Genomic DNA, 18,251 nt, shown 5'->3' with positions numbered 1-18,251 from the left:
AGCATCCATTTGCCTGAATGTCCGGTCTCACTCTATTCACCCTTTTCCTAGCCTCTCAAGGACGGCTTTGTAAAACACTTGGTTGACAGTTTGTCCAAATTCTTTATGCACGATACCTCTACTGTCAAAAACGCAAATCAGCATTGCTTTTACACTGAAGCGCCAAAGAAACTGGTATAGGTATGCGTATTCAAATACAAATATATGTAAACACGCAGAATACGGCGCTGCGGTCGGCAACGCCTATACACACTGAAGAGCCAAAGAAACTGGTACATCTGCCCAATATCGTGTAGGGCCCAGCGAGCACACAGAAGTGCCGCAACACGACATGGCATGGACTCGACCAATGTCGGAAGTAGTGCTGCAGGGAACTGACTCCATGAATCCTGCAGGGCTGTCCATAAATCCGCAAAGAGTACTAGGGGGGGAAATCTCTTCTGAAAAGTACGTTGCAAGGCATCCCAGATTTGCTCAATAATGTTTATGTTTGGGAAGTTTGGAGGCTAGCGAAAGTGTTTAAATTCATAAGAGTTTTTCTGGAGCCACTCTGTAGTAATTCTGGACGTATGAGGTGTCTCATTGTCCTGCTGGAATTGCCCAAGTCCGTCAGAATGCAAAATGGACACGAAAGGATGCAGGTGATCAGACAGGATGATTACATACGTGTCACCTGTCTGAGTCGTATCTAGACGTATCAGGGGTCCCATATCACTCCAAATGGACACGCCCCACGCCATTACAGAGCCTCCTCCAGCTTGATTTTCCCGTACGACCATTTCACCAGTGTACATCCCGCACGAACGGGACCAACGACGACTGAAGTGGATTGTTCAAAGTGACATAACTGCAACCCTTCCGCAAACTGCTGCAGATTTCAATGCTGGGCCACCAACAAGTGTCAGCGTGCGAAACCATTCAACAAAATATCATCGATGTGGGCTTTTGGAGCTGAAGGCTCACTCGTGTACCCTAGATGATTGCACGACACAAAGCTTTACGCCTCGCTTGAGCCCGCCAACACCGGCATTGGGCTGTTGATGACCGGAACCATGTTGCCTGGTCGGACGAGTCTCGTTTCAAATTGAATAGAGCGGATGAACTTGTACGGGTATGGAGACAACCTCATGAATCCATGGACCCTGAATTTCAAGCAGTGGACTGTTCAAGCTGGTGGAGACTCTGTAAAGATGTCGGGCGTGTGCAGTTGCAGTGATATGGGACCCGTGATAGGTCTAGATACGACTCTTGACACCTGACACGTACGTAAGCATCCTGTCTGATCACCTACATCCATTCATGTCCACGGTGCATTCTGACGGACTTTGGCATTTCTAACAGGAAAATGGCGCCCCCCCCCCCCCCCCACACACACACGCCTAAAAATTGCTAAATAGTGGCTCCAGGAAGACTTCCGCTGGCCATCAAGCTCCCAGGCATGTACATTATTGACCATATCTGGGATGCCTTGCAATGTGCTATTCATAAGAGATCTCCACTCCCTCGCACTCTTACGGATTTATGAACAGCACTGCAGGGTTCGTGGTGTCAATTCCCTCCAGCATTACTTCAGACTTTATTCGAGTCCGTGCCACATCGTGTTGCATTTTGGATACTCGTGAGGGCCCCACACGATATTAGGGAAGTGTACCAGTTTCTTTGACTCTTTAGTGTAGCTTTGATTTGCTAATTCGAGTTTTTTTGCGGTCGAGGAGATGACTCAGTGTGCCACTCTTTACTTTGCCGCATTCCACTGACTCATCTTGCAGAAAAGCTAATATTTCATCCGCCGATTCTTTCTCACTCTGCTATATTCCTTGGGTTCCTTTCTGACGAAATGTCAACTTTTGAAACTGTTGTAGATATAATGCAGTGTTTGCTTTGTTTATAGTCGCCACTTTTCTGCTTTGCATCAATGCCACTAGCACTGTGGCACCGTTGTGAGTTGCTCGTCGACTAAGTAGTTCAACTATGCACCGTAACCTAGTCTGCGCTCATAATCAGATACCTCCAGTTCCACCCCCTTTAACCATCAAAACCCAATATTGATGTTGAATGGTAGACAATATGTGAGGAGTCGAATGCTGTAAATATCATCGGCCGTATTGACCTCGCACTCAAAGAGTTCCTTGTAAGAGACTAAACAGCCGTCGTCGTACGTTTCTACAATAATCTAATTTGACAGGAGACACACTATTATTCTAATTTTTCCCCACGCATTCAGCATTTCACGCCGCCTCGGGGATGGAACACGGAGTACAATTTACAATAATGTCAACGACGGGAATAGAATCCATCACTCTGATAAACGGCAGCTCATCTTGAAAGCACGGCTAACAGCACAGGCCGAGAAAGCAGTACACACCAGCGCAATGAAGTGGATAAACACGTGATCTCCCTGGTTTCTTCGGCGTGATTGATCAACGGTGTGCTTCCTGGTGTTCAGCTGGGTTATTGTTTCCATTTTATACACAATACTTCTACGACCGACCCACCCATCACATTCAAGTGTTTCTAGTTGTACTGTTGTGTGTACTCGTTGGCTGGGCTCCAACCACAAAACACAACACGCAGCATCTGAAGAAGAAAACTCGGTCGATCGCCTAACAATGCACACAATATGGAAACAACAACTCGACTAAATATCCGTAGGAACACTACTAAGCATGCATGGAAACTTCTGCATCTACATTCTGCAAATCACTATGAAGCATGTGTCAGGGGTACTTTTTAATGCATCACGTATTAAGACTTCTTCCCTTCCATTCATGGATTGAGCGCGACAAGAATGATTGCTTGTACGTCTTTGTGTAAGCTGTTATTTGTATAATTCTATCTCTACTATCTCAAAGCGACGAGATGGCAGGAAAATACTAAAGATTAATGAAAAAAAGGGGGGGGGGGCAATTTGCTACCAGTCATGACAGCTAGTTTTTCGCGTTAACGCAGATTTTCAGGCTTTCGCTCACATTCGAGCACAATTCACAAATATCATTGGCCCAAGGCAGATTACAAAGTCCGCAACAAATATGGAAATTTTGTAAAACAACACTTTCTGCAAAGCTGTATGCTATCTGTAGCTACTAGATTTTCTCAGAACTTATGATGAAATGGATATACACATATTCACTAGGAGAATGGTAAGTCGGTGTTTGACCGAATCTGCAGCTCATCCAAAGTCCATAAAAACCTAATCAACTTGGTTACCTCTATATATGGTACTTGAGATATCGTATGTGAACAGCACGAATTGACTTTCGCACAATCTCTGTTTCCGCAGTCCATACTGGTTTCGAAATTGTCAACTGGTAGAAATACTGTTAAGTAATATAACACGATAGATGAGTGGACCAGTTTTGATGTTTTTTGTTGATGGGGTAACCTGTGCTTTTTTTTCAAATCTCTGAACACATCTCTCTGCTCAATGGATCTACTTTACAAATCATGTGTAGCACCTCACATACTCCGGAAGGCTCTGAGAATCTCATTACGTTTTGGCTATTTCGTCTGCCATTATCTTCTACTTTGCCTTAGTTCGATCCAATCTGATAGGTCTTATCGTTTTTTAAGGAATAATTTGTCACGCAACGTTATGAATAGGCAACAAGAACTGAAATATCCACAACATTCTCTTGGCCAAGCTTATCGCATAGGTTACTACTACTATATTTTTAATTATTTTGTCCACAACAATTGCTTACTCGCAGAACTTTTGAATTATACGCGAATTACATAATTTAGATTGCGTTATGTGGAACGAGCTACAGGAAATGTTCAGTCAATCTGAAGCATCAATATCTTTGATGTCATTGTTAAAAGGTAAAAAGAGAATAAAGCTACTATTGTAAACGATCGCCGAAGATTCGGCTCCTTTTATTTGCCGGCGACGTGTCAATACTTACAGCGTACGGCAACGAAACCTGTTGATTGGAATAAAATACTGCATATTTATTGTTTTAATTCCACTCTTTAGTGTTCTTAAGTAACTGGAGAATTAAAATTCCACATTTTTAAAATGATATCCGGCGAATTACGCCGTGTACTATCAATACAGATTTATTAGAATTCTTCAGATCAAGTCGAATATTTCGTGCATAGCAATGGGTATGAGACTATTGTTTGGCCTTCAAGTGTACAAGGGTCTTTGCATGATCGGTGTACACTAAGGATTTTCGATATACCCGTACAAAACAATAATAAAAAAAAATGTCTCGAGAGGCTAAATCAGGCAGGCGCTGGTGATCGCTCCTCGAGATCCGGAGCCCAGTCAACTTTTCTCGCAAACCACGCACTGCAGTCCGCACTGTGTGCGCCGTGATCCCACCGAAGCGAATGAATACCAACGAATGAGAATTCTCTCTCGTGTAAACGTTCGGCGCGCGTGAGCAAACGGCATTCGGTCGTGTTTGGTTCGCATTAGTTTGCGTTCGCTCGTGTCCTATTGGTTGTCCGTCTTCTAGCGAAACATCAAAGGAAGTTCGCGTGCTCTTCGTTTCGGCGTTAGCAACACCGAAAACTTTCGTCTGCTATTTTGTCTTCTTTTGTTATTGTTGTGGTTGACATGAGTTCCGGGAACGATGGAGATGTCCGGAGAGAGTATAATGTTGCTGAGAGAAGAATGTATGTCATACGAGCTTCTGGGATCCAAGAGATCCACAGCACAAATCCAGAAAGAAAAAATATATAAATGGTAGAAAATTGCTAATGACATGACTGATGTATCACTGTTATTTTAGAGATTAGAAAAGATAAAATGGTTCACTCGGGATCACGTTATCTGCCCTCTAACATACTATGTAACAGATTATACCAAGTATCCAATGTGACAGGTCGTATGTACATTTTACGTTTTTTTAATCATATTTTATTGACATTATCTTTCTTATAAGTATTTAACAAAATCCTTGAAATGTTTCACACATGTCACGGCATACATCAGAAACTATCTGATACACAGCAGATGGTTTGTAAGGAGTTGAAGGGACCAGACTACAAAGGCCATCGGTCCACACAGCAGATGCTGAAATGCGAAATTACTATTGGCGATATGTCTCTGGTTGCTAATAACCATGGTGTTAATGCTAGTTTTTCTTCAGCTTATGTTTGTTGTCAGTAATTAGTGTTCTGTTTTTAAATTTCCTTCTGCATTGTAATGAAGAGCAGCGAAAAGCATTAATCTGCATACGGGCAAGGTTGTGCACTAATGTTAATGAAAGCTGGAGCTGCAATTCAGTGCTGAGTGCACTAAATCCCAGCATTTCACGTTTGCGTACAAACTGACAAGCATTAACTACTTCCCTTCCTATACTATTTTGCTTACTCCGGCAAAAACAGCAAGCTCTTCATGCAAACAATCTCCTGAGAATATCACAGTTTTATAGCGCTGCTCTAACTACACAGCGTTGTATCCAGTGTGACTATTATCGGCACACAAAACAATAACGCAGCGTTCATGGATTATGTTCCTTATCTCATGTAGTGAACACTGGCGAATTGTTCGCGAATGGGTATTCGCTTCCATTCGCTCCGATGTAAAGGGAGCATTGCTGAAGCCACACATCGCCAACATAATTTTGATCAGGACTGGTCAAAAAAATTTAAATCCTGTTGAGGAACGTTTGAGATTCCAAATTCTTGCATACTAATGTGTGTTCAAGAAAGTAAGGATTAATGACCCCTACTCTCAACAATACACATCACACCTTAACACGTTCTGAATGAACGGACCTCTCATTAAATTCTGTATGGGATTGTCAGAGCTCATGTTGAACATGTTTTACTTAGTCACACGCTCAAACAGATGAAAGCGCGTCTCGTCACTACAGAACTCCTGCGCGTTCATGATCAACATTGCAAGCAATTCTTCACATGCATTCTTCCCAGCAAAAAAATCGCGTTGGCTGTGTTTTTGCACCACTACCAGACTGGCTGGAAGTGGAATTCGTCATGGAGAATTCGCCTAACAGAACGTTCAGGAAGTCGAAGGACGCCTGCATGCCTACATGCAGCGCCGAGAAAATCGCCAAAAAAGTCAGCCTTACTGTTTCCGATGTGTTTGTGGTGATCTCAGGAGATATGGCGCCCCATTCTTCTTCTACGCACATTTCCAGTTGTCTTGAAGATGTACACGCACGAATCAATAGATTGCGGAGCAGAATTTTGTTGGGAATACTAAAGTGTGCACGAGTTGCACGTTGCGTGATGACAACCGACCAGCCGTTAGAAAAGTAGGTCTCTACTAAACACGAACATGGCTCATTCTGCCAATGCATTGTCTCTACTGACGCAGATGGTAAACAAACTTCCTACTGACAGCTTGGAATCAGACCATCCCCACCCTTAGTCTACCACGCCTACCTTCACGCCGTCCCATTTAAATCAGCAAGTTTCGTTACCACACCCTGTGGTCGCAAACTGAGCTAGCAACTCTTACAACTTCTATCTGGTTCACCCAATAAGGTCAGCACTCGATAGCTGGAGTGGCGGTATTTCGATTGACATAAGTGAAAATAAGCAATGTGCTCCTTGCTGATGATACAATTCTACTAGCTTGCTTTGACGACGAAATGGCAAGACTCATGCGAAAGAGTAAAGACGGTTAGTTTGTTCAACAGATTAAACTTTAACACGAGGAAGACTGTAACGAATTTTGATCGTTATAGAAAATCAAATACTACCCACTCGTCTACACACGGAACTGTTGTTGGTTGAAATTAATGCGGTATTCTTCGCTTCATTTCTCATAATTCGTGAAACAGGATGGAAGAATTACGGAATAACAATACCGTATCTGTCTTGAAAACAACACTATAAAAAAGAAACAAACCTGACTTCATATCATTGATTATCTCCATCTTTACGCACAGGTGTGAAAGCCAGACTGTCTTAGTCCTGGCAAATTTACAATTATCTCTTCAGATTATAATTATATGGTCGCCGTGCAAGGAGAAACTAGTTTTAGTTCCTTGGGACACATCAAGAGAATCCGGAGGAAACAACATGCAAGATGATATTGCTAGAAAATGCCACGTTGTTGAGCATAAAGTGAATGGTTAGTATAAACACATCACGGATCCGCCTCAAAAACATGATAACACTCAGCGCCGCGACGTCTCTCCATTACTGCAATCCAATCACTAAATCATAGAGCCATGACGTTTCGTAGTGAGTAGAACGTCCGAAGAGTGGTTCAGGGTGATTAGTCTTGACTAAACAATTTCATAAGGCTGCTGTTGCGGTCTTCGCACTGTCGGCTGGTCTGAAGTAGCTCTCAACGCTAATCTATTCTACGCAAGCCTCTTAACACATGTTAACAACTTCTATCTACGTCTATTTAAACCTGCTTACTGCGATTGGCCTGAGTCTCCTACAGACTCACCTCGCCCCCCCCCCCTCCCCCCCGCCCACCACACACACACACACACACACACACACAACACACACACACACACACACACACACACACACACACACGGGAATAAACAGTTCCAATATCAAACTGACGACTCCTTGATGCCTAAAGATGTGTCCTATCAGCTACTCCTTTTTTTTAGCGGTCGAAGAAATTATTTTCTTATCAATTCGGTGCAGTAACACCTCATTAGTTAACCGATCTAATCTTCAGTATCCCTCTGTACCACTACCTTTAAAGAGATTCTCTTCTACTCATTTCTTAAGTCTTTTATTGTCCATTTTTCACTTCCATTCAACGCTGGCTGCACTCAAGACAAAGACCTTCAAGGAACCCTTTCTATGACTAAAATTTATATTTGACGTTAGTAAGTTTCTCAGTCTACGTTTTATATCCTCTGTACTTCTACGATTGTTAGTTATTTTGCTCTCCGAATAGTAAAATGCGTCTACTACTTTTAGGATCTCTTTTTTTCCTAATCTAATTCCTTCACCATCGTCTGATTTAATTGGATTACATTCCAGTACTTTTCTGTCATTTTTATTAATATTCATCTTACAAGCTCTTTTCAAAACACTACCCATTTCGTTTAGGAGGACACTGTGTAATTTGGTTAACATCACTTGTCTTCATAGGTGTGGCTGTTAGTTCCATGCCCCATGGATCATCTATGCGATGTATCATAATGATGTGGAAAGAGTCATTTTACATTATACAATTGTAACTTAGTAATCCCTATCCTACACCACATAACAACAATAGCATTTCTTGTGTGGCATGGCAGATGTCAAGGAGAAACTTTTTCAGTCTGTTTTCAGATTTTATTTTGCTGTTTGTCAGACATTTTATATCACTGGATGAGTGATTAAAATTTTGGTTGCAGCAATGTGCACCTGTTTTGTGCTGAAGATAACTTCAATGTAAAATAATAAATGTCATTAACTCCTTAAATAGGTATCAATAAGATGAATGGATTTGCAGTGATATAGTGGAACTGCAGGGAAAGATACTTGGTTCAGTAATAGTGTCATATAATATGCTGATGACATAATGGCGATTTTCTCGGTTCCACAGAGGTCATCCACCAAAAATGCCTGACTATACTGGCAGGAATATCACTGTGAAGAAATCATTAAAAGAACAGATGCTTACCGAAAAACATCGATATTTTATCCAAACTATACTAATATATATCGATGCTGGTTCTTCATACGATATGTCGTTACTGAAGTGGGAATATCGAGCGCGATATTTTTATTTTATACTATATTTTTTTCGCAATGTTCAGAAAATATTTGAAATTCTTTTCAAATTGCAGTAGAACGTGATGTGAAAGAGTCTTTCCTACTACTTTTTGAGCTTCCATCACGCCCAGTCTTTCTCTTTGAATGTGTAAATTAAGCATAGAATTGGTGGCACAAAGAATAAGTCCGAGTGCATTGGGGGGTGGCGGTGAGAATGGTATAACAAGATTTCCGATGTGAAGAAATAGCACACCAGATACGTTAAAAACCATTTTTAATGCAACCAGTGCGCTATTTCTTCAAAAACAGTCGCTGAAAATGATGAACAAAAATCTAAATGACTGGTCTTCGCGGTGGGCGGAGACGTATGATGGGAAATACTGACGTAATCACAGAAACTAAAATGTAAACGTAGGGACTCTCCTCAGAATTCTTCAACCGACCACGGCATAACAGCCCGGATAATTATAATGGACGTAATCACAGAAACTGCAACGTAATTTTGACACTACAACTGCTGTGTGCCTGAAATTTGCATAAATGAAAAAACCAGTCAAGTCGACATGAAATGTTCCGAACAAATCCGATATGTGACGAAATCGAACGACAGACCCATCGTACACCTTTCATTGTGCCACTTAAATGCAGTAACCATTGTTAGCAAAACGGTTATCGCCATGCGTGAACGTGTATCGTTTTCCTTTCAATTCGTTTTCTGCGGGGGATAAGCGTATTGATGTACATAATATCTAATAATAAACCAATACTTAAATACAGTCGGCCGCTGTGCCCGAGCGGTTCTAGGCGCTTCTGTCCGGAACCGCGCTGCTGCTACGGTCGCACGTTCGAATCCTGCCTAGGGCTTGGATGTGTGTGATGTCCTTAGGTTAGTTAGGTTTAAGTAGTTGTTAGTGTAGGGGACTGATGACGTCAGATGTTAAGTCCCATAGTGCTCAGAGCCATTTTAGCCATTTGAACTTAAATATGCAGCTCTAAAACAGGCAGTATATTTACAATGGGCAGTGATATTTTATAGGCTGATACGTTGATATTTTTTCCGTCGATACAAGGATGCTATCTTTCGATACACAGAGATAACGACAATAATATCGACATATCGGACTCCCGTTATTTTTAAAAATATTAACAGTTCTAGAGTGGACATAAGGTCAGATAATGCAGAAATCAGATAGTCTGTAATGAAGAAAACCGACAGCTGTTTGGTAATACATCCAAAGTTAAGCAAGATTAATATAAAATACCATAAGGCTGGAGGCAGAAAGTGAAGTCAGTAGCAATCAAAACAATTCTTCAGGAATTACAGACACCAGAAAGTTCTAACGACCGCTGCAGAAGAAGAAGAAGAAGAAGCACCACTGCGACTTATGACAAGACCGAGGCGTGGCTTTTGCAACGATGCGAGTAGTCAAGAGCCTGCGGCAGATCAGTGAGAAAAGAACTGATAAAAAAAAGAGTGTTTTTGTGAGTGTAACTGTGGGAGAGGATTCGACACCGTGTTCTCCCACAGAGAATTCCAGAAGAAGTGGCTACTTACGAGTCAAGTGGGGATGTGGTGTCTGATACTGGGAGGCGCACTGTAAATGGTGCAGAGTCACTGATACGATACCAGGAAAACTTGACTGATGACATGGTGGTCATCTCGAACTCAAAAAAAGGAAACAAGTTAGTGTCAGAAGAACTACAGTGAACTTGATAACGCAATTCTTGACTATTTTTGTTTCAGTAATACAGTGGGGTGTTACAAGTGAGCAGTTACACTTTGTCTTCTTGAATGTTTAAACATCTATTCTAAATACCACGACACCAGTTGCACCAAGAATACCAAGTCATACGTAATTCATATGTAAAATAGCACATCTACTCGAAGCAACTTTTGGCGCCCGAGAACCTCAAACCACACACACAGTCGAAGTAACATAATAGCGACATTTAGTTTTAAGGGATTGATCGGTCGGTTCTTAGGATAGACTATTCTACCTGTAGCAAATTTATTCAACATCGAATTATGATGTCAACTTGTTTTAATATTTGTACAATTAGGTTTGGTGTCAAACAACATGCATTAGGTGATAAGATGTAGGTTTAGTTTGTCAAAGGCGAAGTCTGTGGCGTAAGCGAGTGTAGTCTTCCTTCGCAGCAGCAGCAGCAGGAGGAGGAAGAGGAGGAGCAGGAGGGTGGCGGGCCCATCGCCTCGGCCACCTTTACCACTGGGAAAGATTTGACTGCAGCCTGAGTGAGTGGACCTAGGGTCGTCTTAGAGCGGCTAGAATGAGAAAAAAATCCCCGTTCCTGTCCCGGATTGAACTCTGGAATTCCAGGCCCGGAGACTAGCGCTCTACCCGTCAAACCACCAACGCCACTTGGTTTTTTAACAGCAATACATAAAATAAATTTCCTACGATGATAAGAGAGCGTGCGGGCGGGCGAACGGCTGAAGCACAATACCTCCTCCTTCATGATTCTTGGGCTGCTATGTTGGCTGTGCAATTTTCCTGTATCCCAAATTATCCAATATGCTACAGATTTGGTATTTTTTGGGATCTGCTGTGAGATATCTTGGGCAGTCGGCATCGTTTTTCTACTCTACACACTTTTGGCACAGATAGTCAACGGGGATGATAACATTCTACTGCGATAGGAGCTCATCTGTTCCAGAGCCTTTAGCTGCCGTATAATTCGACACCCTAATTTATTTGTTGCTCCCGGAGACGAAATCCGAAGACGGGATCAGAGAAGACAGGTGAAGAACCAAGTATATTCTACCGATTCAATCAATCAGTATATATAAAAAAGCAGTCAAATGGAAAGGAAACAGATGGAAAAAGTGAGTAAAGTGTTTATTGTTTCAAAAGTAATCACCATAACTGTTAATACGTTCATCCCACTGTGAGACTCGACTACGCTGCAGATGTTTCGCTGGGAAGCTCTTACACATCCTCCACTCAGTCCCGATCTCTCCCCATAGGATTTTCATATTTTTGGAACAACCCTCAGGAAAGACATTTGTGGCTGTCAATTTGCTTCGGGCGAAGAGGTGCACGGTTAGGTACAATCTTGGTTTCACAAGTAACAGCAAATATTTTTCCACGAAGGCAGTGACCGTCTTGTATCCTAGTAAATGTATTAACGGTTATGGTGATTACTTTTGAAATACCAAACAGTTTACCAACTTTTGTTCCATCTATATGATTTTCATTTGACTGTCCATTATCTAACACTAAAATCTTGATACTGTCTTAAAACAGCGTATTAAACAAACTTTTTGAAAAGTAGTCTTCTTGCACTTGGTGTAGCTGAGGCGCCATGGCTTCCTGCGGCTGCTGACTTACCAGACACGTTGTGTTGGTTGTGGTTGTAGGAGAGCGGCACGGAGTGCAGGGCACGCGCGGACCAGCGCCGGTGGCGGGTCTCCTCGTCATCCGTGCCGTCCCGGTCCACGTCCTCCCCCAGGTAGTGCCGCTTCTCGTACCGGTCCAGGTACCTGCGCACAGCAGCACGAGTTACCAAAAACCACTCTCTACAGCATGCCCAAAAACCACGATACTCCTTTAAGAAAAACTTAACGTTTACTGCAGTCAATGTTTCGCACGCACTGCCGATTTCCAGTAATCGTGTAGTCGTTTTCGGTTGTTAGGGTTGTTTGGGGGAAAGAGACCAAACTGCGAGGTCACAGGTCTCATCGGATTAGGGAAGGACGGGGGAGGAAGTCGGCCGTGCCCTTCCAAAGGAACCATCCCGCCATTTGCCTGGAGCGATTCAGGGAAATCACGGAAAACCTAAATCAGGATGCCCGGACGCGGGATTGAACCGTCGTCCTCCCGAATGCGAGTCCAGTGTGCTAACCACTGCGCCACCTCGCTCGGTATCATTTTCGATCATTTCGATGTCAGTCCAAGCTGCCTTCCTTTACAATCTCTCCGAGGCGAGGACACGCATTTCTGGGGCCCTGTGGAAAACGTGCCCGATTACCACGCCCGTTTACGGATATACTTTTTGTATATTATTTCGACAACATCCCGAGCAAACTTCGTTATATTATTCATAATAACTGACATGAAATAGTTTTACGATAGTGAAAGGTAGGAATATGAATTTCAATTCTCTGCCACGTGGATCCGGCTGTTTACGAACAGAGCTTACCAACTACGTAAAAAATAATTATTGCAAGATCTGTTTGAACCTATTTTAGACAATGCAGCTGGCTATAAACTATCTGACATGATCAGGATTACAACAATCGCACAAGAACTAGAAGCCAAAATCATAAATGAACAAACAGATCAAAGCATACAAAAATTAATGGAGATATTTATATCACAAGAATATATAGACGGATTGATGGGGTTAAAGGGACCAACTGCGAGGCCATCGGTTCCTTAATCTTTTATGTCTAAGACCGGAAATAGTTACCAGAGAAAAAAGGCACAAAGACAAATCCCAATGGATTCGATCGTATCCGAGAATCAAGAAAGCCAAGGCACAGAAGCAGGTAGAAATGTGAGAGGAGTAAAAGGTTGAAGATGAGAAAGCTGACCCGCCCAGAAAGCAACTAGAAACCCCCAGAGCACGTTATACGACCGGAGACACACACACACTGCATCCGACCGGTGCTACAACACCCTCCATTACCACAGGAAAACTTGCTACGCGGACAAGATAAAATCTCATGAAAGAGGACAATGAGAACGAGTCTGTCAACCAACGACAGCTGTATAAGAATAAGAAGATTTAAAAAGATGGGAAGGGCAGGAGGCATGCCGAACCATCGTGCAAGGGCAGTCCCTGGGGTCAGAGCAGGTGACGGGTCACCCTTCCAATCCCTCAACTGGCCGACGAGACTAATTTAGTCTACATCGTAGAGAGGAGTAAAAACCACTTTCACGGGAGAAACACAAAACCAAGTCAGTGAGTTTGGTGTCGTCCGCTAGCACGTGAGGTAGCATGTCAGCACGTTTAATGTTTCGCTGCAAGGCGGGCAAATTTGGGCAGTCCAGTACGATGTGGCCACCGAGAGGCAGGCACCACACACCGACAGTGAGGTGGATCCTCACATAGGGGAAAGTGGTCATGGATCACCCAAGTGTGGACAATGCGAAGCCAACACAGGACAGTCGTTCGCAATTTATTCAGTGAAACCACAGCACACCAATCCGCATTCCAGGCCTCTCACATCTGTCCGGTTCCGGTACCCCCATCTCCAAAGTAGGCATCCTGCAGCCAACTTGGTCAACTGGCCTGCATGTTTATTCACTGGGTTCTCAGCTTGACCTGGGCTCGATACAAAGACGACCAACCGTCCAGCACCGTAGAGGTCATACAGGAGACCCTGGATAGTCACAAACAGTGGTAGCACTGGTCGACAGCCTGAAAACTATTCAAGGGGTCATTTAAGATTAAGAAAGACTCGTCAGTGCAAGAATCAAGTTGGCTGAGGGCTCAAGTAATGGCCACCAATTCTGCAGTGAATACACTGCATTCGTTGGGCACGGACCGTAGTTCACTGTATCTTGCATTGTGAAGGCAAAGTCGGTTCGTCCATCGACCATTGAGACATCAGTGTATACCATGTCTGAGCCCAGAAATGCATCAAAAACGTTCAGGAACAAGTGGCGAAAAACCACAGGTTCTATGGGGAAAAACCACAGAATTCTATAGAGTCTTTCGGTCCAAACGAGAGGACGAGACAGATCTGAGGACGGAGTACACACCATAGGGGAACACGGGATTTCTCTCAGACAAGGGGCGACAGTTGGGGAGACTGAATGCAAACAGCGATCGTGACTCCAGACCTCGGCCCCTGTTACGGGAGGTTTATCTCCCTACCATGAGAAAGAACGCAGCTGTTCGGACGCTCAGGGCGCATCTAATGTGTATTGCATACTTGAGCAGAAGTTGTTGGAACCTGATCTGTAAGGGAGGGACACCAGCCTCCGTCAGTAGGCAGTTCAAAGAGCTGGTCCAAAACGCAGGCGTCATAGGCCCCACAAAAATATACTGGGTCCAGCATCCACAATACCAGAAGGCGTGATGGGATTAGAGTTTTGTAGAGCCGTAAAGTGTATACAGCAGTCTGCCCCCAGCTTGTGTTACTAAGAGAACGAAGAGTACTTCGATGTGACCAGTACGTTTATTTAAGTTGGCAAAGATGGGGACCTCATGTGGATTGGGCATTGAAAACCAATACCACAAAATGATAAGACTACATCATATTGAGCATTTGGTCATCGTGGTACGCGTTCTGGACAGTACAATACCAACATAAGTGAATGACATGTCTTGGCGGTGGAAAACCAGAAGCCATGAGTGAGAGGCCAGGACTGCACCTTTCGTATGGCACCCTGCAGTAGGCATTGAAAACCACCCACAGTTGAGGAGCAATAGAGCATACAGGGAGGGTAACACTGCAGGCCCCACAGTAGAAATCCAATACAGAGCACTAGAGGACCCCATTCTCTTGTACATGGGGAGTACTGTGGGAAACACCAATTTGAACCCGGAAAGTACGGCAAGACAGGAAATTCCAGACACAAGTCTGGAGTTGGCGACTGAGACCTTACTCATGGAGAGTAACAAGTATGTGATGACGCCATGTAGTGTCGTAAGACCTATCCAAGTCGAAGAAAATGGTGATAAGATGTTGACACTGGGCAAAAGCTGACGGAATAGCAGACTCCTGGCAGAGCAAATTGTCAGCCTTGGCGAAAACTGCCCTGGGACAGAGCCAAAAGATCTCAAGACTCAAGGTAACAACACAGCTGTGTGGAAGATCACGCTATCAGGATCCTGCAGGGGTATTAAGAGACCAAGAAGGCAAGTCACGCCTCAGTTTCACGTGCTGTCATTGGTTGTGAAGAGACATCAACAACACACATCTGTTCTGTATAAGAGTGCATGGGGGCCATAGAACACAGCAGAACGCTGCCTATCAGATCCTTCCTCTTTTTAAAAGACAATTTCTTGGCCTTCGTGCATGGGGGCCATAGAACACAGCAGAACGCTGCCTGTCAGATCCTTCCTCTTTTTAAAAGACAATTTCTTGGCCTTCTTGCCCTTAGATGATATTCTGTGAGGGCTTGTCTGCCCTAGATTGTGGGAAAGAGGAGGAATTCGAAGACCTGCAACCTGTAGCTCCTTGAGCAACCGGCTGGCATCCGGTTGCAGGTCTGCAGATTCCTGGGAAGGGAACATCCTGAGGGACCTATACATAGTAAGGGGTGTCGGAGTACGGTGTTGCCTCTCTGGCTGGGGGCTGACGTCCCTGGCGAATACGGAGTCCACGTTCCCAAAGGGGTTGTGGGGGAAGCAGGAGGAGGAGGATCCCCAACCACCAGGGGAGCGGGTGTAGTTGGGCGCAACAAAGACGAGATGTAGAAGACGCTGAGGGTGATGTCAATATCACTAAAGAGGACACATCGTCATAGCAGTAGCATACATAGTTTTATATGTGTGGGGTGTAGGCAATCTTTTTTCTTCTTAGCCTCTTGATATGTGAGGCGTCATGGGTCTTGTGTTCCTGGAATTTCTTTTTATGTTTGAAAACAATGCAGTCTAGTCAACATGGGGAATGGTGCTCCACACAGCTGACACAGATGGGGGAGGGGCACACTGCCACTATCCCTAAAGATGGGACTGGAGTTGTAACGCAATAAGTGTGTCCAAATCACATGCATATGTATAAAACACGAGAAGGAGATATACGGCTTGACAGCACAGTGATACAAGATCACCTTGACCTTCTCATGCATCGAGTCACCTTCAAAGACCAAGATGAATGCTCTGGGCACGATGAAGTAAATGCACACCTCATCAATCCAAATTAGCACGCTACTCGTCATCAGCCTGTGAAAGGAGATCTCTGAAAAATTATACCTTGTGCCATATTCAGACTTTTTTGGGGAGTTCCACAGACATGAGCATCACCAACTTGTCAAAGGTGAGCAGCTACCGTGACTAAAAAAAAAGGAGGCCACTTTAAGCAGAAATCACAAGAATAAATGGTAGTAGAACGCCCAAGAAGGTAATAAATTATCGACCAATAGGGAAAAGATCAACAAGAAGACTAAGAAGGAGGTGGAGAGATCAATTAGCAACTAATCACAGAGACGCCGGTGAAGAGGACGTAACAGCAAACATTCCAAACCCTTTAAGAAAGAAAAGAAGCAGGATCATTTGACGGCTTTGGCAACAACACAGGAGACGCAAGACAAGCTTCACAATTCTATTGCTACATGGATACTAATATCAGGCCCATTCAGAAGATTTTTGAAAGGCACAAAGCGTCTATTCAACAACACTGCCGTCGAGACTAAAAAAAGCAAGTCTTTACGGCAATTCGCAAAGCAAGTCTTTACGGAATATCCTAACTATCTGTGCCGCGGGGCAATGGGAAACATTTTGTCGCACATTCAGGAATACAGTAGTGGGACTAATAACGTTAATTCATCTTTTTTTTTTCTTTTTTGTTAAATTCAGTTCCTGAAGACTGTAACGTCGTTTCCTGATTTCATTTTCATTGATTAGGCACCCGGTGAACGAACATAATATGGGGATGAACATACGGAACACAGCTGATACGTTCGTGCACATAGGATGTAAGCGGATACAGAAGATCGTGTGTAGACAAAACTGAATCCCGCAAGTTTTCACACGAAAATGTATCCTCGAAACACTATGCAAGACGTGCAGCTCAACTAATAAATATCCTTGATATTTATTCCGCCAACATGGAGCGTCCGTATTAAATGTCTACAATATTTCTTTCGTAGTGCTATGCTTAATCAAGTCACGCTGAGAAACTATTCATCCCTTCCTCGTTAATAGCGGGCGAACTGTGACGTGGCACCGCAATTAGCAGCATTTTTACTGCCAAAAGCAGATCTTTTTTCCACCAAGGGTGACTACGTAGGGCGACGATACCAGACAGAATAAGGAACGTGTAAGATCTAACGAACAATCCAGCGCCCAACATTGTACGAATAAAATAGCATATAAAGGCTTTTTCATTAAGAGTGATACTTTGTACAATTGTAAATTTCGGTTCCTAATTTATTTTTTGTACGCTACCAGGTGTAAGACTATCCACTACAATTCGCAGTTTCATCATGCGGCGACTTACACTTCCTAAATCTTTAAAAAATCGTTAAAAAATTTAACAATGTGGCAGCTCAATTATGGTGGCTCATGGTTTGCTCGGCAGAGAATTGGGTCATCATCGTTTCTCCATTCGGGCTATACGCCGCACTGTTGCCAAGTTTGAACGGGATTTCGCTATACACGACCAGAAGCCACAAAGAAGACATTGCAAAATGAGGATTGAGGACAATATCGCAGTAGTTGCGGCCAATATTAGCGAAGAGCAGAATATGTCAGTTTCACAGTTACGGCTGTCTGAGACATCAACTTGGCGAATCTTGCGAAATGATTTGGGCCTGCATCCATACACAGTTCTACTGACTCAAGATTGAAGCCAAACGATCACACATTGCGTAGCGAGTTTGCTGATTGGACCGTACAGCAGTTGGAAACTAATCCTGATTTCTGTGGAAAAATCACCTCATACGAGGCTACTTTCTATC

The 18,251-nt window shown here is 43.5% G+C and overlaps 1 protein-coding gene across 8 annotated transcripts in view; it reads right to left on the bottom strand.

The window, feature by feature from the left end:
• The window catches only part of LOC126412823 (AT-rich interactive domain-containing protein 2-like), a 323,653-nt gene that overhangs the window by 157,053 nt on the left and 148,349 nt on the right, over nt 1-18,251 (bottom strand). For all 8 annotated transcript variants that reach the window (XM_050082643.1, XM_050082642.1, XM_050082640.1 and 5 more), the window contains exon 4: nt 12,006-12,157. In XM_050082643.1, the coding sequence (XP_049938600.1) occupies nt 12,006-12,157 (152 nt within the window). The remainder of the gene's footprint in view (nt 1-12,005; nt 12,158-18,251) is intronic.

The sequence above is a fragment of the Schistocerca serialis genome, chromosome 7 (assembly GCF_023864345.2).
Source record: "Schistocerca serialis cubense isolate TAMUIC-IGC-003099 chromosome 7, iqSchSeri2.2, whole genome shotgun sequence".
NCBI classification, from domain to species: domain Eukaryota; kingdom Metazoa; phylum Arthropoda; class Insecta; order Orthoptera; family Acrididae; genus Schistocerca; species Schistocerca serialis.
This window is presented reverse-complemented; position numbering and strand designations above follow the sequence as displayed.